This window comes from Macrobrachium nipponense, chromosome 16 (assembly GCF_015104395.2).
Source record: "Macrobrachium nipponense isolate FS-2020 chromosome 16, ASM1510439v2, whole genome shotgun sequence".
Taxonomy (NCBI): Eukaryota; Metazoa; Arthropoda; class Malacostraca; order Decapoda; family Palaemonidae; genus Macrobrachium; species Macrobrachium nipponense.
Window position 1 is genome coordinate 56,609,743 of NC_087209.1, and position 27,491 is coordinate 56,637,233.

Here is a 27,491-nt window from a genome sequence, read left to right on the forward strand (position 1 = left end):
TTAGGTCACTCAGCACTAATGGAAACGAGATTAAAAAGGTTAAAAGGTGAGACAGGAGGAAAATCTAGTTGCACAATGAAACAATTGTTAGGAGGGTGAAAAGTATGATGGAAGAAAGGGAACATGAAAGGAGGTACAGTACAAGGAATGGAAGGGGTTGTAGGTATGTGCCAAAAGGGATACTGCAAAAATCCTCAACTATGGCCTACAGTGCATCATGTGAAGTGCACTAAAGGCACTAACCCCCTTTGGAAAGGAACACTTAATATAATGAAAAAAAAGTAAAAAAGATCAATCACTACCCTAATCAACTACAAAAGCCTTACGCTACCTAAACTCTGTATCCAAATATCACACCTTCCCAAGGGGCAATACTCCTATATAAATGTTAGAGACATCACTGCACAATATATTACTGTAGGGAAATAGCACTTACCTGATAAAGAGAAAACTGATATCTACGCATACACAAGCATCAGGCAGAAGCTTTATTTTGTCACCTTATTAGTTATACTCCAGTGATGAGAAGAAAATCTCTTCAAATCATCTCACTTTCTACAGAACAGAGAACGATATTAGCAACTATGACTCCTGGGCAAATATTAATGAGGCAAGAAAAGAGTTCTATGCACATGTCATGTAAAGTGCTTCCTGCACCTTGTCCCTTATTAGATAAATAAAAGAACATTCATAACATTTATGTAGTATTTAATCCCCTTTTACATAAATGCTAACACCCATGTCTTAGTGATAAGATGTACACAATAAAAGCCATATGTTAAGGAGTCATAGGCTGCCCTGTTTTCCTCCCCAATAATAATAGTGTCAACCATAAGGATAACTGCTTCCAAATCCTACCATGAGTAAACAAAAACTTTGGCAATATTCCTTTTGTATACTGTTCATTAGAATCTCCACATCTGTACTCTGTCCTGCATTTTAGCCAAATTTGATAAACAATCACACACCTACATTTCCAAATCAGATAAATATGCATGCCTTGGTTTCATGAAATTCATGACCACAACTGTGATCACAACAGTGCAATATTAAAGGTTACAGATATGTAACACATTTTGTGGGTTACTAATCCACTTATTTTATGCTTACTTAACCACACAGCTACTTTTCCCAATTGGATATCTCATACTACACCTTGTTACAAAACATTTCTGGAATGAGAAAAATATATACTAGTTGTGTGTATACAGTAACTTCAACTTGGGAAATATAAGACAAATGTAACAATGAAGTACATTAAAAATTAAATGCAGATTTCTTGCTCTGGCAAACATATTTTCAGAAACAGTAGAGCACCTTAAGATGTACACTATTAGGAAATATCTTGATAAAGACTGCCAAGCCCTTGACATGGGATATAATGATTAAAAGCAATGTAATCCTTATTAATTTTTATTATGGGTGAATAAGATTTGTGACAGTTTTGGGGTGATACCTTTAGATTTTATATATTAATCCAAAAATAATAGTTGTTTCTCATTAATATATTAAAAAGCTTACAAAAGTCTACTAAGTGCACAGAAACTCGGTATACTTCTTGTTTCACAAATATACAAAACATTTCTCATAAAATATAGATTTACATACTTTCTTGCTATGGACTAATGGAAGTCACTGGAAGATTATAAAACTGAATGCCATTCTAAAACAGTATATCATTCTACCTTTGAACACTATATGTATTGTACATTATGCTATAATATGGACTAAAATTAAAGTACATTATGTATACTACCATAGGGAAAAATATTAAAATTCAACAATCACAGATGGTAAAAAATTATTTTCACTAAATATTCAGGTTAGTTTCACTTACTATGCACCAATGACGTAGCTAAAAACATTAAAATGTAAGTGGAGAAAATGGCAACAAACAAAAAAAAGTTTAGCTTATTACCATATTCAAAAGTAAATTGCCCCTCTATGACAGAGCAATCAGTTTCAGTAGAACTGTATGCCTCAGTATGGTAGCAGCCACTCAGTGGTGTGGGCTTTTCCAGAAGACAGGGTGAGCACATTTTATAAACCTTCATTCAACTACTGAAGTTCCTCAACATTATCTAAAACTACTGATTTCAACGTACTGGTCCCCTTCATGGTGACATACGAGATATCAGTACTGCTTCTGGTATTTACAGGAGGTGAGCGTTCCTGTACTCTTGTTGACTCCATCGTTGGATTCTGTATCCCGTCAAGAGAGTGAATCTTTTCCTTATCTGAATTCCTTTTTCCCTCTGTAGCATCATGGTCCCTCAATTTTTCAAATGGGATGCCATGGAGAAATTCACTGTCCCTGTAAGACCCAAACTCATTCTGACTCTCTTCACTGACTGTGCTAAATGATGGATAAACTGGATCATCCAAAATTTGGCCTGGTTTATGTACAATATCACTGATGACAATAGCAAAGTCATCATTAACACTGATAAGCTCAGTAGCAGAACAGGACGGTGTAGTATTATGATTTACACTTTCTTTGTTTTGATTTGAAGTTGGACTTTGGAGTGTACTTTGTCTATCTCTGACAGAATTTTGACCAGCATTTCCATGGAATCTCTGATTTTCGGGTAAGATGTAATTCTGTTCAGAAACATCACGTTTTGGAGTGTGGGAATTACTGTTCAATAATTCAACGGATGGAAAAGCAGAGTGACACACAGGAATGGGTTCAAGAGATAGAGACGCATTTCTGGTTATGCTCGGTGCAGTAGTTTCACGACTTGGCCCTTGGGCTGCATTTAAATGCTGGTTTGAGTTGTACATTCCTACATTATTTTTATGGTTCTGTTGTTGGCATGAAGAAGTTTTTACATTTGACAAAGGAGGAATACTCCTTTCACACTTGGATTCTTGAGTATCTTGTCTATCTGAGTGAGGAGAACCAACCTTGGACGTCACACGAGAACTAGTTTTTTCTTCGTAAGCAGAATCAACTTCACTTTCTCCTTGGTTGGATAATTGCTTTGCAGGCACTAATTTTTCTGGAATGTTTCCTCTTAAATGGCGTTCGACAAAATCCAAATTCGGTGCAGACCCTGACAGCTTAGAGGATGACATCCCGGATAGGCGTGAACGAGAACGACGTTCACTGTCTAGATCTGCATAGGCTCTTGTTAGCTGATTTTGCAATTCCCTGAAAGTGACAGGATAATTTGTGATCAATGTGTAAAATTTTTATAACCCAAAAATGCAAATTATAAAAAATAAAAAAAAATCAATCTGATCAAATGAATGACTACCTAATCATGTAATACACAATTTAATAACTATGCTCATAAAAATCTAACTGAAAGGTTGTGTTTTATATGAATAAATGCACAAATAAACATCTGACCAAAATTTTACCATAGGGCAACTTGTTATTCAATTATATCTAACATCTTTACTTGAGAAAAATTCGTGTCAAAGGTGATAGCAAAGAAATATATCAAGTACAACATACCAGAAGCATAAGAAACTGATGCAAAACAAATGTACACATAATATTTACTAAGCATTTGGATGGCTGAACGGTCTCTGCATCAAAGTCTAGGCATAGGGGACATTTAATATTAAGCCTTTGACAAAAGATATAAAATAAAAAATTGAAGTATTATAATATTCACTAGAATTTAAAAACACATGAACCACAGTAATAATAATTCATATAAAACCACCACATCAATACAAAGGAAGACCATTACAAACATTAATAAACAAGTAAAAAATGTGGCGAGTTTTTTCTGGCACAATCGAGTTTTCTGTACATAGTTTAATCAAGGCCACCAAAAATTGATCTAACTTTCAGTGGTCTCGGTATAATGCTGTATGAGCTGCGGCCCATGAAACTTTGACCAGACGCACAATTATGGCTAACTTTAACCTTAAATAAAATAAAAACTACTGTGGCCAGAGGGCAGCAATTTGATATGCTTGATGATTGGAGGGTGGATGATCAACATACCAATTTGCAGCCCTCTAGCCTCTGCAGTTTTCAAGATCTGAGGGCAGACAGAAAAAAGTGCAGACAAACAGACACAGCCGGCACAATATTTTCTTCTCAGAAAACTAAAAATGAACAGGACAGAACACAGTGTAAACAATAGTTGGGAATAACAGGTAATAATGATGTCTGATATGAACTTTTTGCATTTTCTTCACTTCAAACTGAAGTAACAATAGCATGAGGCAATTAGGGAAGTCATGACACACCCCAACATGAAAGGTATTCTTAATTTACCACAAAATTAAAGCAATTCCTTCTATGTTATCTTGGATAGTCTACCCTTTAAGGTATCACGTGAAATACTCTAGCAAGGCAATGTTACGTCTTTCCACTTATATGCATATACAGGCAGTATCCGGGTTACGAAGGGTTCGGCTTACGACGTTCCAAGGTTAAGGCACTTTTCAATTATATTCATCAGAAATTATTTCCAGGGTTACGAAGCATGTTCCAGGGTTACGACGCATGTTCCAGGGTTACGACACCTACAACGCTGATCTGGCACAAGAAATATGACACAAAAAATGCAAAATAATCAATATTTGAAGGTTTGTTTTGATGAAAAATGCAATAACAATGCAGTTTACAGTTTTTAATGCACCCAAAGCATTAAAAGTAAGGTTTCCTTAGGATTTTTGATAATGTTTCGGCTTACGACGATTTTCGGGTTACAACGCGTCTCAAGAACGGAACCCCCATCGTAACCTGGGGACTGCCTGTAATATCTAATGTAGAATAGAACAGAATATAGAATTTAGGCCAAAGGCCAAGGCTTGGGACCTATAAAGTCATCTGGTGCTGAAAAGGAAATAAATAGTAAAAAGGTTTGAAAGGCATAACTGGAGGAAAACCTTACAGTTGCACAATCAAAAAATTGTTAGGAGAGGGTGGAAAGTAAGATGAAAGAGAATATGAAAATAGGTAGAGAAAAAGGAAATAAGGTTGCAGCTAGGGGACAAAGGAATGCTGCAAAGAACCTTAAGTAATGTCTACAGTGCACAGCATAAAGCATGAAGTGCACTGATATCACTATCCCCCAAGGAATCTGATGTGGAATGATGTCCACTTCAAGAAAACTACTTAAATAAAAATGTTTGGGATAAAACTCAACAATGCACTCACGTAATAATCTCTTGAAGACGTCTAACTTCTTCTCGGAGACAATCGTTTTCTGTTTGCAGAAGCATAACAGTAGACCAGTAATCTCTGTCACTGGATGGAGTATTGGATTCCCAATCGCGAGTTGGTCTTTCCAAATGATTGTCTTCTGTCTGGCATTCCTGATTCTGATGTCTGACTGTTTGAGTGACCTGTCCACCACTACTATAAGTGTTTCTGTTTGCATCCACCTCTGAATTCTGTGACGTTAACTAAGGAAGAACAAAATCATGAAAAAAGTTAAGTATATCTTAGTTTAACCAGACCACTGAGCTGATTAACAGCTCTCCTAGGGCTGGCCCAAAGGATTAGATATTTTTACGTAGCTAGGAACCAATTGGTTACCTAGCAATGGGACCTACAGCTTATTGTGGGATCCGAACCACATTATATCGAGAAATGAATTTCGAGCACCAGAAATAAATTCCTCTGGTTCCGCATTGGCCGAGCCGAGAATCAAACTTCGGACCACCAGATTGGTAGCCGAGCATGAAATCCACTCATCCAACAAAGAACTGTAAAATCATGAAAAATTACGGTGATTCTACAAAATGGAAATAATGACATTGCCATAAATGCATTTTATTTAAAATGTATAAATCAGAAATGTAATGTTAAAATACTATAAGAAATTCATATTTCAAATGTATTATGTATTTCTTACAGATATGCAATACGTAATAACAAATATAAACACACTTATGAATTAAGCTAAAAGAATATCTACTCATGTCATCCATCTAACATCTACATCATTAAAACTGCACAGGCAATTACTATCACCTAAAAATAAAAACATTTTCATAAAAAGAAATCCTTTGGGTCAGCCCTAAAGTACAAATAGTTTTTACTGAACAACTCACCTTTTCTTGCATGGCAATCAGACGTGTGCTCAAAGTCCTCAGCTGAAGTATGTCATTCTCCTGCCGAACTATAATACTTTTCTGTCTTATTATTTCTCTGCAAAAAAAAAAAAAAAAAAAAAAATTACTTCTGATATTAACTATGTGAATTATCTGACAACCAAAGGAAAAACTCCTCAAATGATATAAGTTGTCATTATTTGACATCAGATGCACTAAAATATTCTCTACTTTATTTTTTCTAGTCAAAGTGACTCATTTCTTAGTCAAGTGGAAGAAATCCTGAGTACACCGTAATTCCTAGTGAGGAATAAAAAAGAAGTTGAACAAAATTTAGTCACATTTCCTAAAGCAATACACATCAAGGCCAACTGACAAAGAAAGAATAATACCCATGCATCCTCTGTATGCTAAGCCTGGCACAATGACCCACTCAAAGAAATAGACTGGAAGAGGAGACTGCCAAAAGTCTCATGCACCAGAGTTATGCTGAAGGATGAGAGCTTTTAAAACTAGAAGCAACATTTTCCTGAGGTGACCAATAAGGCATACTGGCTGCCAAAATCAAATTGAGCTACAGTAAGAAAGGCATATATTAAAGGATTTTTCTCAAACGGTGACATACCTGCCACATACCTCAAATAATTTAGGAAATACAAAGGAAGACAGAGAATCCTACATCCTGGATGAGGATGCTATGAAAGATTTAATTAGACAGTTGACCCTCAGGTTTCCAACTGCCACTGTAAGGCTCAATATATTCTACAAGGCGAGTTGAAAGAATGACTGAACGATACCCTAAAACACATCAGCAGAGCAAGAGGAAAACTACAACCTTATGAAAGATTAAGTAAATCTAAGTTGAAAAGTAAGTCTGATCACTTATCATTACTTTCACTGGAGCTAATGTACTCATGGTGTCAAAATTAATGGTAATGTGTGAGCAGGTCTAGACAGTGTGCCCAAAACCCACTGATATTGCACACCATCTAGAAATTAGCATCACAGTACCATTATTCTATAAAAATGATATTGTTATAATACAATAAAGTTTCATACATACTTACCTGGCAGATATATACATAGCTAAGACTCCGTCGTCCCCGACAGAAATTCAAATTACGCGCCACTCGCTACCGGTAGGTCAGGTGATCTACCTGCCTGCCCTGGGCGGCAGGACTAGGAACCATTCCCGTTTTCTATCATATTTTCTCTCTTCCACCTGTCTCCTGCGGGGAGGCTGGGTGGGCCATTAATCGTATATATCTGCCAGGTAAGTATGTATGAAACGTTTATTTATTTATAAACAACAATAATCAATTTTCATACAATGAACTTACCTGTTAGATATATACATAGCTGATTGGTCCCGACCTTTTGGGGAGGGTCGAAGACAGCTAATAATGGAATACACAGGTAAACAACATATGTTGTAGGTATAAAAGAAAACCTTGGTTCCTACCTGATAGGTGGTAGACTTCGTGGCTGTAGCCCGGTAGTCTGCATCACCTCAAGACTTTAGCGAGATATTAGATCTATGGCTAGAGTTCTTGTGGGTCTGTCGATGGGTATAAGAACCGCTTACTCGGCAGAGCCTAAAAGGACTTTGTCAATGGGTACTGGACCACTTCTATGACAACACACCTTGTGAAGGAGCATAACCAATCCCGACCACCTGATCCTAACCACCATGTTAGTATATAGAATTGCTCTGAGTTATCCCCGAACTCATAACAAACAACCCATAACTCGAAACGAAAAACTCATTTATACAAAAATTCTCAAAAAAAAAAAAAATTTTTTTAATACTCCCCTAAAAGATATCACAAGAGTTCCTTACTGAACAACAGTGACTGGCCGCCAGTGCAGCACCGAGCCCTCTTTGTCAGCAGAAATCTAGAACATATCTAGTAGAAGGTATGTACAAATTTAAGGATTGGTGTTTGCTCCCGTACCCAGTATTGTATCCGCCGATACACAAGGTCCCAGAGAAAAACATTTCTCGTAGGTCACGCGAACGTCTTTAAGATAGTGAGATGCAAAAACTGAATTGCACCTCCAATATGTTGTGCCAATGATTTTCTTTAATGACATATTCTTCTGAAAAGAGAGAGACGTCGCCACTGCTCTAACTTCATGGGCTTTTACTCTTAAAAGCGGAAAAGAGTCGTCAGGACAGAACTTGTGAGCATCCGTAATGACGCTCCTAATGAAGAAAGCTAATGCGTTCTTAGACATGATTCTTGTGGGGTCCTTAATCGAACACCAAAGACTTTGTCTAGAGCCTCCCCCAATTTGTTTCTTTCTTGTAAGAAGAACTTCAAGGCTCTTACCGGGCAAAGAGACCTCTCTGTTTCTCTCCCTACTAGACTCGATAAGCCTTTGATCTCGAATCTCTTGGGCCAGGGATTCGATGGATTTTCATTCTTCGCTAGAAAAAGAGTTCTAAACGAGCAAAAGGCCGAGTCTTTGTTAAAGCCGACTTCATCTTCTAGGGCATGAAGTCGCCAACTCTTTTGGCTGTCGCCAAAGATAGGAGAAACAAGCATTTTCTTGTTATATCCCTGAACGAAGCTACGTGGGGAGGCTCAAATCTGTCAGACGAAAGGAACTTGAGAACTACGTCCAGGTTCCAGCTGGGAGGAGTTAGTTCCTTCGATTTTGTCGTTTCAAACGATCTAATCAAGTCGTGCAGATCTTTATTCTCAGCAATGTCTAGGCCTCTGTTTCTAAATACTGCCGAAAGCATGCTCCTGTATCCTTTGATCGTCGATACAGACAAATGAGAGACCTCTCTCAAGAACAAAAGGAAATCGGCGATTTCGGTTATAGAGGTACTGGAGGAGGACAACTTCTTAGACTTACACCATCTTCTGAATACCTCCCACTTCGACTGATAGACTCGTCTAGTGGAAGCTCTGCGGGCTCTAGCGATAGCGCTTGCAGCTTCGCGAGAAAACCCCCTCGCTCTAACAAGACTTTCGATAGTTGAAAAGCAGTCAAAGCGAGAGCGGGGAGGTTTTGATGAAACCTCTCGAAGTGTGGCTGTCTGAGAAGATCCATCCTTTTTGGAAGGGATCTTGGGAAGTCTACTGTCCACTCCAGCACCTCTGCAAACCAATCTTGTGCTGGCCAAAACGGGCTATCAGGGTCATCCTTGTCCCGTTGGACGCTACGAACTTTCTCAACACTTGTCCCAGGATTTTTGAAAGGGGGAAAGCGTACACGTCCACATGAGACCAGTCCAGCAGGAAGGCGTCGACCACGAGAGCTCTTGGGTCTTCCACCACAGAACAAAAGACTTCCAGCCTTTTGGAAAGGAATGTGGCGAACAGATCTACGTGAGGAGTGCCCCAAAGATCCCAAAGACTCTGACACACCTCTGAATGAAGAGTCCATTCTGTGTGAAGGACCTGGCTTCTCCTGCTCAGTCTGTCCGCCCTGACGTTTCTCGTCCCCTGAACAAATCTTGTCAGGAGGGAGATGTTTCTTTGTGAGGCCCAAATTAGCAGATCTCTTGCTATCTCGTAAAGCGACACTGAGTGCGTTCCTCCTTGCTTCCGAATGTAGGACAGGGCTGTAGTGTTGTCCACATTCACTTGGACCACACTGTTCGTCACAAAGGGTTCGAAGAACTTTAGCGCCAAGTGAACTGCTAGAAGTTCTTTGCGATTTATGTGCCAGGACACCTGTGCTGCCTTCCAGGTGCCTGACACTTCTCTCGGTCCTAGTGTTGCTCCCCAACCCTTCTCCGATGCGTCGGAATACAACACTCGGCTTGGGTTCGGAACTTCCAGAGAAATTCCCTTGTTCTCTTTTAGAGGGGACAACCACCATTGCAGGTGTGGTTTCATCTCCATTGGAAGGAGAAAACTGTCGGAGAGAAGCCCGTCTTCCAGTTCCAAGATCTCCTTAGGAAAAACTGAAGAGGGCGAAGATGAAGTGCCCTTAATAGAGGAAAGAACTGTTAGTTAGGGCGAGGAAAAGGGTGCCTTAGCAGGCTTAACCATTCCCTCGCCGAGTCCGTTCTTTCCCTAAGAAGAGAGAGACTTTTTCCAAGCCTCTCACGATTCTCTCTGCGAAGGAAATACTCGAAAACCCCGAGAATCCATCTGAATCCCCACCCCAGATAGACCAAGTTCCTGGGTCTGGGAATCAGCTGTGACTTCTCGAGGTTCACGAGTAGTCCCAACGCCTTTATCAGGTCTAGGGTCAAGAAAGGTCCTCCAAACACTGTCTCTCTGTTCTGGCCCTGATGAGCCAATCGTCCAGGTATAGAGAGATGTTGACGCCTTTGAGGTGAAGAAACCTCGCCACATTCTTCATCAGGTTTGTGAAGACCTGAGGAGCTGTGGACAGGCCGAAACACAAGGCCCTGAACTGAAAGATCCTTCCCCCCGTCATGAAACGGAGGTTACTTTCTGTTCGACGAAGGGTGAATCAGGAACATGAAAATAGGCGTCCTGGAGATCCAGCGACACCATCCAATCTCCTTGACGTAACGCCGCAAGGACTGAGGCCGAAGTCTCCATAGAGAACTTCTCCTTTCGAACGAACTTGTTCAGAGCGCTGACATCTAGAACTGGTCTCCAGCCCCCCGAGGCTTTCGCAACCAGGAAAAGCCGATTGTAAAACCCCGGAGAGTTTTGCTCTAGAACCAGTTCTATAGCTCTTTTGTCCCACATTTGATTCACCATCAGACGAAGAGTATCCCTCAGTACAGGGTCCCTGTATCTGGCTGACAGTTCCCGCGGAATGGTCGTTAGTGGAGGACTGTCTTCGAAGGGGATAAGATATCCCTTCCTGATTATGGACATGGAAGAGGCGTCTGAGTTTATGAGTGACCAGGCGTCTGCAAATTCGAGAAAGCCTGGCCCCCACTGGTGTTTGGAGGCTGTCTGTCTCACTTCCCTTTCTTAAAGGGACGGGAAGGAGCCTTACCTCTCCTCTCAAGACCTCTTCTCTTAGAGGTAGCTCTGGAGAGAGGCCCTCCTCGAAAGGGCTGAACCGTAGAAGTCGGTCCTTTCTTGTCAACTGAAACAAGTGGTCTCTTCTTCCTTGCAGTTTGCAGGAGAAGATCCTGAGTCGCCTTCTCAGTCAGTGATCGAGAAATGTCCTTCACTAACTGAGAAGGAAACAGGAAGTCAGACATGGGAGCAAAAACCAGGGCTGCTCTCTGTGAGGGAGAAACCGCCTTGGTTAGGAAGGAACTAAAAATACTCCTCTTCTTAAGGAGTACTGCTCCGAAAAGAGAGGAGATTTCTCCCGATCCGTCTTGTACCGCCTTGTCAATACAAGCAAGAATACTCAGAATGACTTCGGGGTCAAGACCATCCGAGTCATGAGCTTTCTTAGACATCACCCCAAGGGACCAGTCTAGGAAATTAAACACTTCCAAAATATGGAAGAGTCCCTTGAGGAGATGATCCGTCTCCGAAATCGCCCAAGACACTCGAGCTCTATTCAAAGCGTGTCTCCTTGACGAGTCAACCAAGGTTGAAAAGTCCGCTTCGGCTGCCGCTGGGAGAGAAAGGCCCATGTTCTCCCCAGTTCGGTACCAGAAACCTCTCTTGCCAGAAAGTATGGCTGGAGGCATACAGAAGGTGGTCCTGCCCAGATCCTTCTTAGACAACATCCATTTGTCTAAGGACTGAAGCGCTCTCTCATAGAGATCGTAGGTCTCATCTTCAAGACCGACGAAGACTTAGGCACAATCGCACTCGAAAACAATGATCGAGGCGAAGGAGGAGCGGCAGGAGTTAAAGAATCTCCGTATTCCCGTAAAAGAAGGTCAGTCAGAACTTTATAGTTCGAGACTCCTTCTCTACCGTCACCCTCTTCTTCCGAATCTCCTTCTACACCTTGTGGAGAATCGGCCTGAAAAACGAGAGGATCTTCATCCCGTTCTCTCTCTACTGGTGACAAACTCCTACTAGGAGAGGGGCTCATAGAGTGAACCGACTCTCTCTCACGTCTAAAAGAAGTCTCGCGTCTGCTTGACTTCTCGCGTCTGAACAGCTCCTCGCGCTTGCTGGCGCCTCGCGCTTGTCTGAAGGCGCCTACGCGCTTGTCTGGCGCCTCGCGCTTGTCTGGCGCCTTGCGCGTTGTCTGGCCGCCTCGCGCTTGTCTGGCGCCTCGCGCTTGTCTGGCGCCTCGCGCTTGTCTTGCGCCTCGCGCTTGGCTTGGCGCTTCACGCTTGGCTGGAGCGTGTAGCCTGGCTGGCATCTCGCGCCTGGCTGACGTCTCGCGCTTGTCTGGTGCCTCACGCAATGTTGACTCCTCGCGCTTGGCTGAATCCTCACGCCTAACTGGCGCCTCGCGCCTGGCTGGCGCCTCACGCCTGAGCGTATCCTGATCTAGAGCAACTCGCTCGGATAGATCCTGACATTTGTACGACTCTTCGCGCCTGGAAGACGTCCCATGTCTGGCGGACGCTTCACGTCTGGCTGGTGAAAGAAGACGAGACTTCTTAATAGGAAGTCTAGCGTCCTTCTTGCGAGGGGGATCCCTCGAAAGAACTCCAACCAAAGAGGCAATCTGCTCTTGAACTGCAAGCAATATCCTCTTGGAAGCCACCCCAGCGTCCTCTTCAATAGAAGAAGCAGGAGAACTCGAAGAGTGCGATCCTCAAATACTGCTCACTAGGTAGGCGTCGAAACCAGCTTAGCCTTCTTGATAGAAGAAGGAGCTTTCCTCCGAGAAGAGTTCCCGGGCTCGAGTCGAACGCGCGCTCTTTCCAATGCCTTTTCAGTGGCCTAGAAAGATCCGAGTCCTTCCACCCTCGTTTAGGTGAAGGAGAACCGGACGACGAGAAACAATCTCGTAGGACGCTTCTATTAGAGCGGTCCTGAGCAGACTGTAACGAAACAGAACCTGCTGAAGGGACGCCTGACCGTTGGGGATTCCCCACAACCTCCGTACGACTTTCGACTTTCCTACTCCTCTGGGTATGTGAGTTTGGAAGAGGTCTAGGCCTGGGAGCATCGCAGGGACGGTCACAACACTGGGAACACTCACTTCACTTAGTAAATCACAATCACTAGCCTTACCTTGCATGGCCGCCATCTTTGTCTTCATTTTACGAAGAGTAGCCTTCAGATTGGCGATTTCAGAAGCCGAATCCGAATGCAAAGCCTGTGAGGATTCAGATACATAGGGAGAATCATATTCATTAACAAAAGGAGAGTTAGACTCAGAAAAAGGCTCAATAGGCCTTGTACTCACACTCTTTTGTGCAGCCCGTCTAATCCTATCCCTCTCTAACTTCTTCAAGTAAGAAGTTAGAGTCTTCCATTCATTAGCATCCAACTTTTCACACTCAATACAGGTGTTAGCCAAAGAACAGTCAAACCCCCTACATTTACGACATACAGTGTGAGGATCAACCGAAGCCTTCGGTATCCTCACCTTGCAGCCTACATTCACACATACTCTCACACTAACACTTGAATCAGACATTCTATTAGAAAAATCAAAAGCAAGTCCAAATCCAGTCCACAGTAGCGAATGCCAAAACAACGATCCAGTACGTCACCAAGAAATCCAATAAAGATGATCAATAAAGTCTTGAAAAGCGAATTCCAGTCAGGAGGTAGTAACAACAATGTTGATACCACCGGCGACAGAGAAAATATGATAGAAAACGGGAATGGTTCCTAGTCCTGCCGCCCAGGGCAGGCAGGTAGATCACCTGACCTACCGGTAGCGAGTGGCGCGAAATTTGAATTTCTGTCGGGGACGACGGAGTCTTAGCTATGTATATATCTGACAGGTAAGTTCATTGTATGAAACTTATATTTGGACCAGTGGTAAAAACTAAATCTGAAATATATAGTCTTTAAACTGTCACTATTACATGCAGAAAAAGTACATGGACGTACACTGCGGTTAAGAATGCAGAAGTTATTCAAAATGACTAAACACTTGCATGACATATAACCCAGTTTAACTATATATGTACAAGAGACTCATGGATAACATAGTAAAACTAAATAATCAAATCTAAGAGAATTATGGCACTATGTGTTTATTGAGGGCATACAGTACTGGCTGTCAAGAGTTGTCTCCTTATTATGTAATTGTATTTATGTGAGTATAGTTAGATATTAAGACAAACCAAGAACTTGTGCAGGTAGGACATAAAACTTCCCTACATCAGGCACCAACTCTACTAAAGGTACTAGCATTCCATAAGCAGATGAAAAGGGAAATTTTATTATTCATCTTATGAGACTTATTCTTTAGCTGTATTACGTACTATATATCAACCTGAGTGCTACAGCCTGTTTCCCCTTATGTTATGTACTAAATATGTATCTGAATATCACAAACATATCTATATACTAGAATACATAATTTACAAAACACTGAGAGCAAAATTACTATGTCTCTGGGACATATTTTTGCAACACAAGAAAATCTAAGATCAGTGTTACCTTATCAACTCTTCACTGGTAATTTGCTTTCCTTGATTATCCTTCTGCGAGGTGGACTCCCCACTGGAAGGCAAATTCTGGTTATTACGACTATTTCCCTCATTTAGATAATGAGGTGACCTAAACCCAACATGCCGATTTGGTGCAGAAGATCCAGGTACTTGCGTGTGAGACACAGTGACCCCATGTGCCGACTGAAAACCAGGGTGAGCATTTGTTGTGCGAGTTCCAGGTATAGGATAGGATTCAGTGTTGGTCCCATGATTTTGTACACTATCAGCTCTGAAAGGATTAGGCTTTGTGGTGTGGTTAGGTAGGTGACTGGGTTTATGGGCTTCTGTAGAGGTGGGTACAGGAACACCTCCTGTGTTAAAGGGATTATCTGCCACAGAAACTGGATTGTTTGTGGTAGGAGTTGGGAAGACAGGAGAGAATCCAGGAGAGGCTGCTGTTGCTGACTGCTGAATGTTACCAGACCCTACAGCTCCATTACTCCCTTGGCCTGCAATATAAGCTTCGACTACACCAATTATGTCCATTCCTTCGCTGTCTCCTAGAGCAGAAATCAGGGTACAAGATAAAAAATAATTTCAACTCAGGAAAAATACATTAAATATAAAGATTCCTAAAAGTTAAAATATGCAGAGTAGCAAATCTTTAAAATAATATTAAATTTAATATTTAATCCCTTTTAGTCCTTGGATCTACTTATGTTCTTGGAGTTAAAGTTACAGAAGAATATTACTGGAATCTGCCATACAATTAAAAATGATATTTTCATGATAAAATAAAGTTTCACATATACTTACCGAACAGTTACATAGCTTATAGCTTCTTACCTACGGCAGTCGAAATTCAAATTGTTGGCGCCAGCGGCGTTGCTATCTTAAGTATAGGTGATACAAGACCCGCCCACATCCGGGAACCCTGGGTACTGCTAGCCTTCTACCGTCAATTTTCGTTTAGCCGCCACGTCCATCTGTGGGGAGGTGGTGGGTGGGCTTTGATTTGTTATGTAACTGTTCGGTAAGTATATGTGAAACTTTATTTTATCATGAAAATATCATTTTCACATAAGTGACTTACCGAACAGTTACATAGCTGAATCCAAACTACCCGGAAGGAGGGTAGATGGACTACATAAAAATGACAGTAAGACCACATTAAACAGCAAATGTTGCAGTACCCTACCTTGTGAGAGAGCAGCTGCAGGAGAATACTGCCTCTGGTTAGCGCTCTCATCACTCGTAGGAGACGTGGCAGTATAGGCCAGGGTCGTCCCTACTTAGTGGGATTTTGTAACCATGGACAAGACCGTTGGTTGACAAAATATTAAAAAACAGATAATGCCCTTGCCCTGGGCTTCAGAAACCAGATAAAAAACAACAGACCATCACCTATACCAAAAATAATGACATACTCAAAAGTAATAAATAAGATCTGGAGGTTCTCCAAAGTACTATGAGCCTCCAGTCTGCCCACGACTCAACAACCTATAACAAGGCGAGGAGACAGAGAGGATAGAAAGTTCCCCTATGTTTCCTTTCCCAACACCATGCCCGCTACCTTGACAAAGGACCCAATTTACAACAACTATCATAGGTAACCTCTACATTCTTCAGGTAAAATGAGGCGAACACAGATCTCGATCTCCAAAACGTAGATTGAAGAATCGAGGAAAGCGGACATATTGTGCTTGAAGCTTAAGGATGTCGCCACTGCACGTATTTCATGTGCTTTCACCTTAAGCACATTTAGAGTCTGATCTTGGACTTGAGAGTGTGACTCCAGTATCAGACTTCTCAAAAAGAACGAAATAGCGTTCTTGGAGAGGGGTTTTGCAGAATTCTAACCGAACACCAAAGTCGGTCGGAATTACCTCTAACGGATTGTGTCCTTGACAGGTAACATTTCAGAGCTCTGACAGGACATAGTAAATATTCTTCGTCCATCGGACCCACTATATTAGATAATCCCTTAAGTACAAAAGATTTAGGCCATGGGTTAGAGGGAGATTCGTTCTTTGCTAAAAATTCGTTAACAAAAGAACAAACCGCATTACGATTTTTTGAACCCCACCTCTTTGTGGATGGCTTGTAACTCACTCACTCTTCCTGCTGTAGCCAAAGCGAAGAGAAAAAGTGCCTTCCTCGTTACATCTCTCAAAGACGCTTCACGAAGTGGCTCGAATCGTGAAGACATCAGAAAAGTTAAAACTACGTCCAAGTTCCAGTCCACACTATCCTTCTTGGATACTTTTACTGTATTAAAAGATTTAATTAAATCTCCAATATCCTGGTTAGAGATGTCAAGCCCTCTATGCTTAAACACTGAGGACAGCATAGCTCTGTACCCTTTAATTGTCGATACCGACAAGTTCTTAACTTCTTTAAGGTACAGCAAAAAATCAGCTATTTCTGTCACAGAGGTTTTAGAAGACGAGAAATTATGTCTTCTGCACCACGTCCTAAAGACTCCCCACTTTGATTGGTAAAGCTTGGCAGAAGAGCTTCTTCGACAGTTAGCAATAGCCTCTGCCGCTCTACGCAGAAAACCCCTTCGCTCTGACGAGTTTCCGGACAGTCTGAACCCTGTCAGTGACAGAGCGGACAAATTCCTGAATGATACCTGTCGAAGTGGGGCTGTTTGAGTAGCAGAGGATACTGAGGAAGAAGTCTGGGATGGTCTATAACCAACTTGAGAAGGTCTGGAAACCACTCTTTCCTGGGCCAGAATGGTGCTACCAACGTCATTGACACATTTTGATGTGAGAGGAACTTGTTCAACACCTCTCTGATCATTCCAAATGGGGGAAAGGCGTAAAACGTCTAGACCCGTCCAATCCTGAAGCATTGCGTCGGTCTTCCAAGCAAGAGGATCTGAACTGGGGAACAAAAGATCGGAAGTCGATTGTTCCTCGACGTGGCATAAACAGATCCACTGAAGGTCTTCCCCAAAGTTTCCACAGTTCCTGACAAATTTTGTCTTGCAATGTCCACTCCGTGGGAAGAACTTGGTTTACTCGACTGAGTTTCCGTCTGCCAGTACATTTAACTTCCCCTGTACAAACCTCGGAACGAGGGAAATATCCCGATCTTGAGACCAGAGAAGGAGATCTTCTGCGACTTTGTTGAGGGAGAATGAATGGGTTCCTCCCTGATTCCTGATATAGATAGAGCGGTGGTGTTGTCGGAGTATACTGCCACTCTCTTTCCCACGACCAAAGGAGCGAATGCTTGCAGACCGAACCAAATCGCCTTCAACTCCTTCATGTTGATGTGATTCAACCTCTCTTTCTCTGACCATAATCCTGAGATCTTTTTGGTCCCTAGGAGAGCTCCCCAACCTCTGTCCGATGCGTCGGAGTATAATTCTTACGTCTGGGTTCCTTAATGTCAGGGAGAGACCCTCTTGCAATCTTTCCCTCGACATCCACCATCTCAAGTCGTTCTTGATCTCTTCCGACACTGGGAACGAATACGTGTCTGGTTGAGACTTCCGACACCAACTCGCTTTGAGATAAAACTGAAGAGATCTCATGTGAAGACGACCCAACTTTACAAACGTCTCTACTGATGATAAACGGTCCCTAGAAGACCTCCATCCATTCCAAGGCGGAGGAGGACTGACGATTCAGGAATTGGCTCACTTTTTTGAGGCAAGATTCTATTCTTTTCGGGGACAGAAAAACCCGAAAAGTCTGAGAGTCCAGAATCAATCCCCACCCCAAATAGGGGATCTTCTGGGACGGCACTAATTGAGACTTCTCCAGGTTGATGAGAATTCCCAATTGACTCGCTAATGACAGTGTCTTCCGTAAATCCTTCACGCACTGTGTCCTCGAACCCGATCTGAGAAGCCAGTCGTCCAGGTAAAATGCTGCATTTATGCCCAACATATGCAGCCATTTCCCCAATGGAGCAAGAACACGAGTAAATACTTGAGGGGCCGTCGAAACGGCCGAAACAAAGGGCTCTGAATTGATACGTCCTCCCTTCGAACACAAATCTCAGGAACTTCTTTGAACTCTGGTGAATCGGGACATGTGAAAGTAGGCGTCCTTCATGTCCAGGGACACCATCCAATCGCCTGGGGGGCGAAGTGCCGACATCACAGAATGATTTGTTTCCATATTGAACTTTGTCTTCAGCACAAAAAGGTTCAATGCGCTTACATCTAGCACTGGCCTCCAACCTCCCGAGGCTTTGGGAACTACAAAGAGTCTGTTGTAGAATCCCTGAGAACTGTCGAGGACTTCCTCTATTGCTCCCTTCTTGATGAGTGCATTGACCTCTGCTGCTAAAGCCAAAGCTCTCTCTGATCCTGGAGAATATGCTGTTAAGCTGATTGGTGTATCGGAGAGAGGAGGATCTAAAACAAAAGGAATCGAGTATCCCTCTCGAAGAACTTGAACTACCCATTGCTCTGCACCTCTTCGACGCCATTCTTCCCAAAAAAGATGGAGTCTTGCCCCCTACTTGCACGTGAAGGAACGGCTTCTCACTTGTCCGAAGGTTTGGGGGAGGTTTCTTTGAGGACTTGTACTGTGGACGCAAATTAGTCCTGGGTCGTTGCCACTTAGGTTTATTCCCTCGAAAGGGATGCTTCTGAAGAGAAGACTTAGCTCCTGTCGGAGTAGGCTCTTTCGGACGTCTGGAAGACTGAAGAAGGAGATCATTAGTAGATTTCTTTTCTAAATCCGATAGAATTTGTTGAATGGTTTCTTCAGGGAAAAGATGAGATTTACAGAGAGGAGCAAACATGAGAGCCGACTTCTGGTTATTAGTGACTCCTTTAGACACGAAAGAACACCACCTTTCTCTTCTTCTTCATCACTCCCATTGTGAAAAGGGCTGCTAATTCTCCTGAACCATCTCTAACAGCCTTATCCGCACAGGACAGAACTCCTAACCAGTCTGTGGCAAAATCTTCTTCTAAAGACTGACAACCTTCAATCTTGCGAGCTAAAGAGGCAATAGTCCAGTCCAAAAAACTAAATACCTCAAATACTTTAAAAATATTCTTCACCAAAATGGTCCAGACCTGAAGAAGAAAACAAAAATGTTTTAGCTGACGAAAAAGCTGCTCTTCGGTGTGAGTCCACTAAACCGGAGAAGTCTCCCTGGGAGGAGGCAGACACTCCCAAAGAAGGAACTTCTCCAGTTGCGTAGAAGCGATACGCTTTACTCTGAAGCTTAGAAGGTGGGAAAGCAAACGAAGCCTTACCTGTTTCCCTCTTCTTAGAAAGCTACTCTGTTGACTCCTTAAGGGCCTGCTTCGAGGACTGAGAAAGAACCAGTTTAGGTAGACACGAATACGCTGTCTTCCTATCTTTAATGAACATTGAAGGCGGTGAAGACGGAGAAGCAGGTTCAAGTAATCTGGATAAGTGGACAGGAAAAATTTAAGAAGACTCGAATAAGCCGACGAATCCTTGTCATCTTGATCCAAAGCTTCCTCTTCAGACTGCACGGAAGCAGAGTCGAAATCAGGCTTATGTTACTACCCCGGTGGAGGATTTCAACAAACTCATAAGATCCTGGAAATGCTTCTTAAATGGAGCTAAGGTAGAATCGTCTAACACTGTAGAAGTCGATGGTCTTTCAGTCGAAGAACGATTCTTTCTAACAGGTGAAAGTCTCCGCACCACGAGTCGACACAGGCGAACAACCAGTCGAAATTCCTATCGACTCACGGCGAGGGGAGTCGAACAAAGACGAGCGAATACGCTTCTCTGGACAGTAATACGGAGTCGAATGAAGGCGACCGACCGCCGAAACTGCGAACCGAGACTCGCTTGGGAGAGTCGAGCGATCGTGAATTATCACAAAGTTTAGTCCGAGAGAGCCATTGCTTTTAGCCGAAAAATGCGACTGCGGAGGAGATTCCTAAATATCACATCCGGAGCAAAACTACACGAAGGTTGAGGACTCCATTGCCTCTTAGACTTCTTAACAGGAGTCGGTGACGATCACCCGCAAGAATCGAATGTCTTTTTAACGGTCGAGACACCAAATCACCTCGCCTTTTGCGCACTTGGGCGATTGCACTTTCCGAATCAGAAGACAGACGAGAATCACAAACACTAACACCTTTCCACATCTTTTTGGACGACACCCGCGAGTCGACGGAGTCGACGGCTGACCGTGGGCAAACTCCCCCAGACTCCTTACGACCTCCGGTATGTCTTCTCCCGGTTGCGGGGGAGCGGGACAGTGACTTCGTCTGGGAGTCGAGGGGGAACGGACAACCGCCTCCTCAGGCGCAACATTAACACTTTGCACTGCACTAGATTTCACTGTACTATCTACGAAAGCTTAAAAGACATTCCTAACTTCATAACTGATTCAACTAACACTTCGAACTTTTTATCCATCTTAGACTCAAGCAAGGCAATGGTGTTGGGTTCGAAACATGGGCAACTTGAACAGGGGTAATCAAAGGAGAAGTAGGAGGACTATTAATTGGAGAAATATTCTCTAATAAAGGGGAGGCAAGAGAAGACTTATTTGTCTCTGAAGGAACAGGAGTAGTTTCTAACCTATTCTTACTACTAGCCCTAAGAGCTGCCTTCCTCTTCCTATCTTTCTCCATTTTCTCAGCATGCGATCTAACCGCCTTCCATCCCTGTTCATCCAATTCTTTACATTCATCACATGTCACATCCATACCATTACAATTTTGTCCTCTGCATTTAGTGCACTTAGAGTGCGGATCGTGACATAACTTAGCTAATCTTGTTTTGCAGCCAGCGCTGCAAAACCTTACAGCAGATGAACTAGAATCTGACATAATTAGCAATAATGACGAAAAAACTGAATAGAGATAGCTAACTGGCAAGAAAAAAACCAAAAACTTGTACATCACCAAACAAAACCAAAATCCAAAATGGCGACGCAGGACTGCAGCGAAAATCTCACAGGTGTTACCCCGTGAGCGGCAGAAACGAAAATTGACGGTAGAAGGCTAGCAGTACCCAGGGTTCCCGGATGTGGGCGGGTCTTGTATCACCTATACTTAAGATAGCAACGCCGCTGGCGCCAACAATTTGAATTTCGACTGCCGTAGGTAAGAAGCTATAAGCTATGTAACTGTTCGGTAAGTCACTTTTGTGAAAATTAAATATTTGATCATACAGCAGCAATAAGTGTAAACGTGCATGCGATAAACAGAAGAAAAGAAAATGCATCAATTTGTTGCAAAAGCAATATGCATTGGCAATTTAATAGATCAGCAGAAAGCAGTAAAATGCTCTTTTTGGTATCTTCAGTGGGCTAAACCTATCCAACAAGGTGTTCTTCAGAGTAGTACTCTAGGATATAGTTTTCAGTCTTTGCTAGTGACATGATTGTTAGTCTAAAAAATAAGGCTTTCTGTGCATATGGTAAAATTTATATTGCAGTTGGCAGCCCCCAGTTATCGGCATAGATAACCGGAACTTTTTAACTGTCAGTTACACCTTTATTATGATGGTTCTTGGAATACATAATTTTGGAATTGTTATTACCATTACTTTTAAGGTTTTTCTATCATTTCTTCCTCCCAAAATTTTTAAGAAATTAAAGACTGGCATATGTATTTACCTCTTGACTGAAGCCGCTGTCTTAGCTGGCTCAATAACTGTAATGCACTTGCTCCAAACGGTGAAGGTGTTGCATCATCAGAAAGAAGACGATTGTTCCCAGGTACCTTATACAAAAAAAAGCACTTAAACTGGGCATTACTCAAGTAACTGAGCTATCAACATATTACTGCATTACATTTTCAATATGTGCTGTACCTGAAGAGAAAGGATTGAGAGAAAATGCAAGTAAATCCAAGCGTATGGTGACAGGAAAGGATTCAAAGGAAAACCATCATAAGGCTACTGTAGGAGATGCGCTATCAAATATAACAGCTGGTGTTGTAATGTTCTGGATTGCAAAACTGACTTGGAGGGAAATTTTTTATATCTAAAATGTGCAAGAAGCAGAGAAGTGGGAAGACTATGCCATTAAACATGGCACATACAATCACAAGCTTCTGGAACAAAATACTGAACCAGTGACACCAAAAGCTCATTTAATGAATCCTCTTAATTATAAAAACAGTTCCATCCCAACAAGAGGCCAAAAAAGAATTTAAATCAGAATGTCAGTTCAACCATGAATAAGTACTGCTCAGTAACCAATCTTTACTCAGCTGTTATAGATTACTATATAACTCTACTATATACCTCTGGCTTCTGAAATCAGTCTGCTGTTTTGTAGTCTTACTAAAGAACAATAGAGTAACTTAAATACAAGAATGTTAGTAATCATTTACATATCTATCATTGATCTATCTGCATATTCCCATGAACAGAAAAAATACCATAAAAAATTGATCAGTAGTGAAGTTAACTACATGATAAAAGTTTACAGGGTCATAGTTCCTGTATAATATAACCACAGATCCAAGTCATGCTTGCTATTATCCCAAGTGACTGCAGAAATGTTCCTATGCTTTGGGCATTGGCAAGGTAAATTGAAAAAACTTGAAATATTAATTGTTATATTAAGAGTCATGGCCAGAGTAGGGTGTGAAGATCACATTATGAATGAGGAATAGATGTAGCAATCAGGCATCAAAAGGCTGATTTTGATGTATGATGAGAAGGGATGGGGAACAGTTGGTCAGGAAACCAGATGTGAGTGTAGCATGTCAAAAACATGTAAACAGGTCTAGGTAATCATAGAGAAAAGGCATAAGTGAAGACCCAAACCTGATAAGGATTCAGGCAGAAAGAGCACATAAATTAGAAAAGCTAACACAAAAATGTTTGATGATGATCTTGACACTTGTTTCATGATAGCAGAAAGTTAATGAAGCTAGGAGACAGAAAGCAGATAAATTTATGGAAGATGAAAGTGTAGTGTACATATAAGAGAAGGAGCATCGCCAGTGGGGTTGGTTTACCTATTAAAGAATTGCCAATTATAGTAAAAGGTAAACTGGAATTCTGGGCTTGCTCTAAACTGTCAATACTATTGGCGTGAGAGGCATTAAAATTATACAAACTCACCTTTGCTTGCTCCAACAGCTGCTCTGGCTGCATTCCTGTTGCAGCCTGCTGGTTAATGTTCTTGAGTGACCGTCTGGTAGATCTTTCGGCTCTTGGCTGTTTTCTTGTAATTTTACTGCTACTGCTACTGCTGTTCCTCCTCTGAGGAATAATGTTTTGACCATTAACATTATTATACATTTGCTGGGGTGCAAACTCCTGAGATGACGTTTCACTCTGAATCTGACGATTAACAATTAACTCTGATACGTTGGATTGCTCAGAGTCCGCAGTTGGAGAAGCTCTTTGATGCCAAGCTTGGCACTGGTCTGGTAAATGATGATTTGCTAACCTCTTTTTTCTTGAACCAGAGACTAGCTCACTTTCAATAGAGCTTTCAACAACACTATTATTGCGTAGCACATCATCCCATGTGTTATTCTTGGGCACAATTTCGTGGTGCCTTCTATTAACCTTTTTAGATACCTCAACTGTTACTCTGCCTCTATCATTGTCCTTTTTCTTGTTTGGAACAGATGCTTTACTGCATACATTGTTATTTTCTTTGTCACTAACTCTTTCCAATTCTTTCCTAACTCCGCAATCCCTAACATATTCTGAAGGCTTTGGAACTGTATTCTGACTGGGTATGATGTCCTTTGGAATTGTTTTTACTGTTAGCTCCACTATATTATTGGAATTTTGGAAAGTCTGACGATGAAGCACCTTGACCCTTTTAGACATTTCTATTCCTATGTCTAAACTGCAAATCTAGTCATCTGTAAATACAAAATATATTAAAATAAATATATACATCAAATACTATACAAAGGAGACTTCCATCACTAAGAAACATTTCATGCAAACGTTAACAAACAAGTAAGTAACACTGCATGCGCCTGGATATTGTTGAGGGACCATAAGTTTAAGGCAATAGTAATACTATGAATAGTCATGGGTTGTTTTAATGTTTATTAACTGTAATATTTGCATAAGTTTTTAGATATGCTTTTAACAAATATGGCAAATTTTTATAGATGATTTGCATTTTTCCTAGCTATACAACCCCCGATTCTTGTAACAGATGCCCTTAGCATGAGCTGGATCAGTTGTTGAAGCTTAGAAACTTTTCTGCATAAAAACAAAGACACTGAACATTGCATCCCACAGAACTTTTCTGCATACAAAATTTTTGATTAATTTTTTATTTACCCTTATAATTTACACATAGTTAGTGTTTATGGGGTTAAAGATAACAAGAGTGAGGAGCTCTTGTAAAAAAAATGTAGGTTACAATTTCATAATATGTATTGGTAACTTATAAAATAATAATGCCTAGTCTATACCTAAAACTTGGTAGGTAGGGTACCTAAATGACTGAGTGGCGACATAGCGGCCACCTCTCGCGGAACACAGGTACTTCCCGAAAAAGCACTTGAATTATGCCATTACTATTTCATAATTTGGGAGAAAATACTTATACTTCGAGAGGAGCCTAGAGGTCTCGGTGTGCTGCCTGGATGGGCCGCAACTCTTGACAGATGCTCATGGCAGCGAATTCAAGTACTACTTTTTCGGGAAGGTGGCCGCGTCCCGGGATCGGTGGCTGCCATGTTGTAGCTCAGTCACTTAACCTACTAAGTTGACGCCAGATAATCTTTAATAAATCAATCAATCAATACCCTACCAAGTGGTAGGTTAGTAGGTGAGCAACAGGTACTCCTGCTTAGCCTATTTACTGAGTTTCTCGGGGTAAACGCACAAGCTAAGCAAGGATGCTAGGTCAGGATTAACATCAAAATATCAATTGTTTAGGGTAACGTAATATTAGCTACTAATAGCATCAATTGACCAAGGCCATAGGGTAAACAATCACGGACGATCCACCATCATCACGCTGGACGGGTCTTATTCACTCAATATTTAATTGGTAAAACAAGAATACAATTACAACTCTAAGCATACCATTCAAAAGATTGAAGTTTCGTCAACATAATGGGATATATGAAAGTCCCATACAAACTAAAATAAGCATGTGACGCTCTTCGTAAAATATGTTTTTAATGCAGTTTTGAAATCCAATATGGCGGCTATCGTGTGGCTGGACGGGTCTGGTCACGGATGGACACCATCTTTCCCAGCCTTCCCAGCACTCATTTGAACAATGTTCGTGTATATATGTAACGTTTATTGATCTTACTCAAGATTGCAGTTGTAATCAGCACAATAAAACAACATTTTGTTGCCTATATTAGTATGAAACTTGTTATTCCCGGGGTCATGGTTTGAACTGAATTAATTTTTACCTTGTAATCGGTGGTTTTATCCTTACTGCCATCACAACTGAAACTCCACAGTGCTTATTTGATTGTTATTATACACATTTTGGTCTTAATTCACTCCACATTGCACTTGAACCACGTTGCTGTTCCTGGTTCCTAAGCGCGTATTCCACATACACAGTTACGAGCAGCAGACAACGAAACTGCAAAGTTTTATTCCCTTAATTGTTTACTTTACTCATTATTTAGTTCAACTTTACTTTGTTATTTCAAAATGTTTATTTAATTCATGTCTATTACCCCTTTTTTGCAAATTACTCCGAAAAATTACAGATATTTCTAAAGTAGATACAATCCAATGTTTCTAACCTTGTCATACATCTGGCTGCCGAAAACCATAGCGGAGCAGACTACGGATAAGTGTATTATAATTTTTTTTTTTTTGCTAACACTTCATTGATTTAAGTCTATATTAGTATTTTGATTTTTTTTAAATAACTGTTTGCCAGAAATAAATGTAACCTTTAATGTTTGCATGCTAAGAATGGCAAAATCATCGTTGCCACATTAGTGGAGCTTCACACATACGTCGATGCATTATTATAAACTGTTTCCATGAATTCTAGTTGTCTTAGTAATGCAATAATGATAAAATTGCTTTAATATTTGTGTATATATACTTTCAATACATAGGCTAATTTCACAAATTTCCACATTTTGTGTAAGTCTTATACCCAGTTTGGAGGGTGAACACATACCAATTGGCAACAGAGAGAGAGAGAGAGAGAGAGAGAGAGAGAGAGAGAGAGAGAGAGAGAAAGGAAGGTGAAGGAAGGAAGGACAGGGGTGGCGGTGGAGGGGGGGGGGGGGGGGGGGGGGGGGGGGGGGGGGGGGGGTAGGTGGAGCTTTTTTACGCCTGTTCGTATCCATTTCTGGATAATGGAGTTTTTGTCTCTTGGTACAAGGACAAGTGTCGTTATTCTTTACGATTAGTGATTCACGATACCCTTGTAAATTACGGCACTGGGTGTAATGCACTATGGCAAAATCACGTTCTGATAACAGTGTTCGTTACAGAAATATTGCCAAAAAACGTGCTTGCACTGTCTCTGAAACCCACTGTAGGTATGCTGCTTAGTTGTCAATCAAGTTTTTTGTAATCAAGTATTTTTCACAAGCTAGCTTTGTATAAATTTGTATTTTTCTCAATCAAAACATATGCCCCTCAACACTAACTTTCCTCTTTTAACGACTTTCTGGTCATTGCAAATTCAGCCCCATTAATTTCTTATGGTGCGAAAACAGACAGAGGCCCAGGGACCGAAAGTGATTGCGTCACACTACGGCGGTAATCCGCCAGTAAAACATCTTCATATATCCAAAAAGTAAATAAAGACATATACTGTATGCACATTATGATTATAACAATTACATGAATAGCTGATAACAATCTGCATGAATAACTGGTAAACTGTTCTGCAAAAAAGTTGAGTACAGCTAGCAATTCATCTACAATAGGTAGGAAAGTCAAAATGTCGTGACGTCATAATACAGGACTTAAAAGAACGTTCTAATTCCAAAAAATAATTACTTAAATTTGAGTCAGAATTGAGTTACTTTCTCAATAACGAATATTTTCCAATTAATCATTATAAATATGTAAAATATTGATGTTTTACTATTTATTTTAATAATTATCTAGTGCACACTTCGTCGTCTTCTTCT

General features: G+C 41.3%; 1 protein-coding gene across 3 annotated transcripts in view; it reads right to left on the reverse strand.

The window, feature by feature from the left end:
* Nucleotides 1-1,399: 1,399 nt before the first annotated feature.
* LOC135195715 (uncharacterized) overlaps nt 1,400-27,491 on the reverse strand; it is a 28,926-nt gene continuing 2,834 nt past the window's right edge. For all 3 annotated transcript variants that reach the window (XM_064222127.1, XM_064222124.1, XM_064222126.1), the window contains exons 2-7: nt 23,506-24,263; nt 22,046-22,151; nt 14,463-15,015; nt 6,028-6,124; nt 5,129-5,376; nt 1,400-3,154 (exon numbers count right to left, since the gene is read on the reverse strand). In XM_064222127.1, coding sequence (XP_064078197.1) covers nt 2,059-3,154; nt 5,129-5,376; nt 6,028-6,124; nt 14,463-15,015; nt 22,046-22,151; nt 23,506-24,228 — 2,823 coding nt within the window. In that variant the 5' untranslated portion in view covers nt 24,229-24,263 and the 3' untranslated portion in view covers nt 1,400-2,058. The remainder of the gene's footprint in view (nt 3,155-5,128; nt 5,377-6,027; nt 6,125-14,462; nt 15,016-22,045; nt 22,152-23,505; nt 24,264-27,491) is intronic.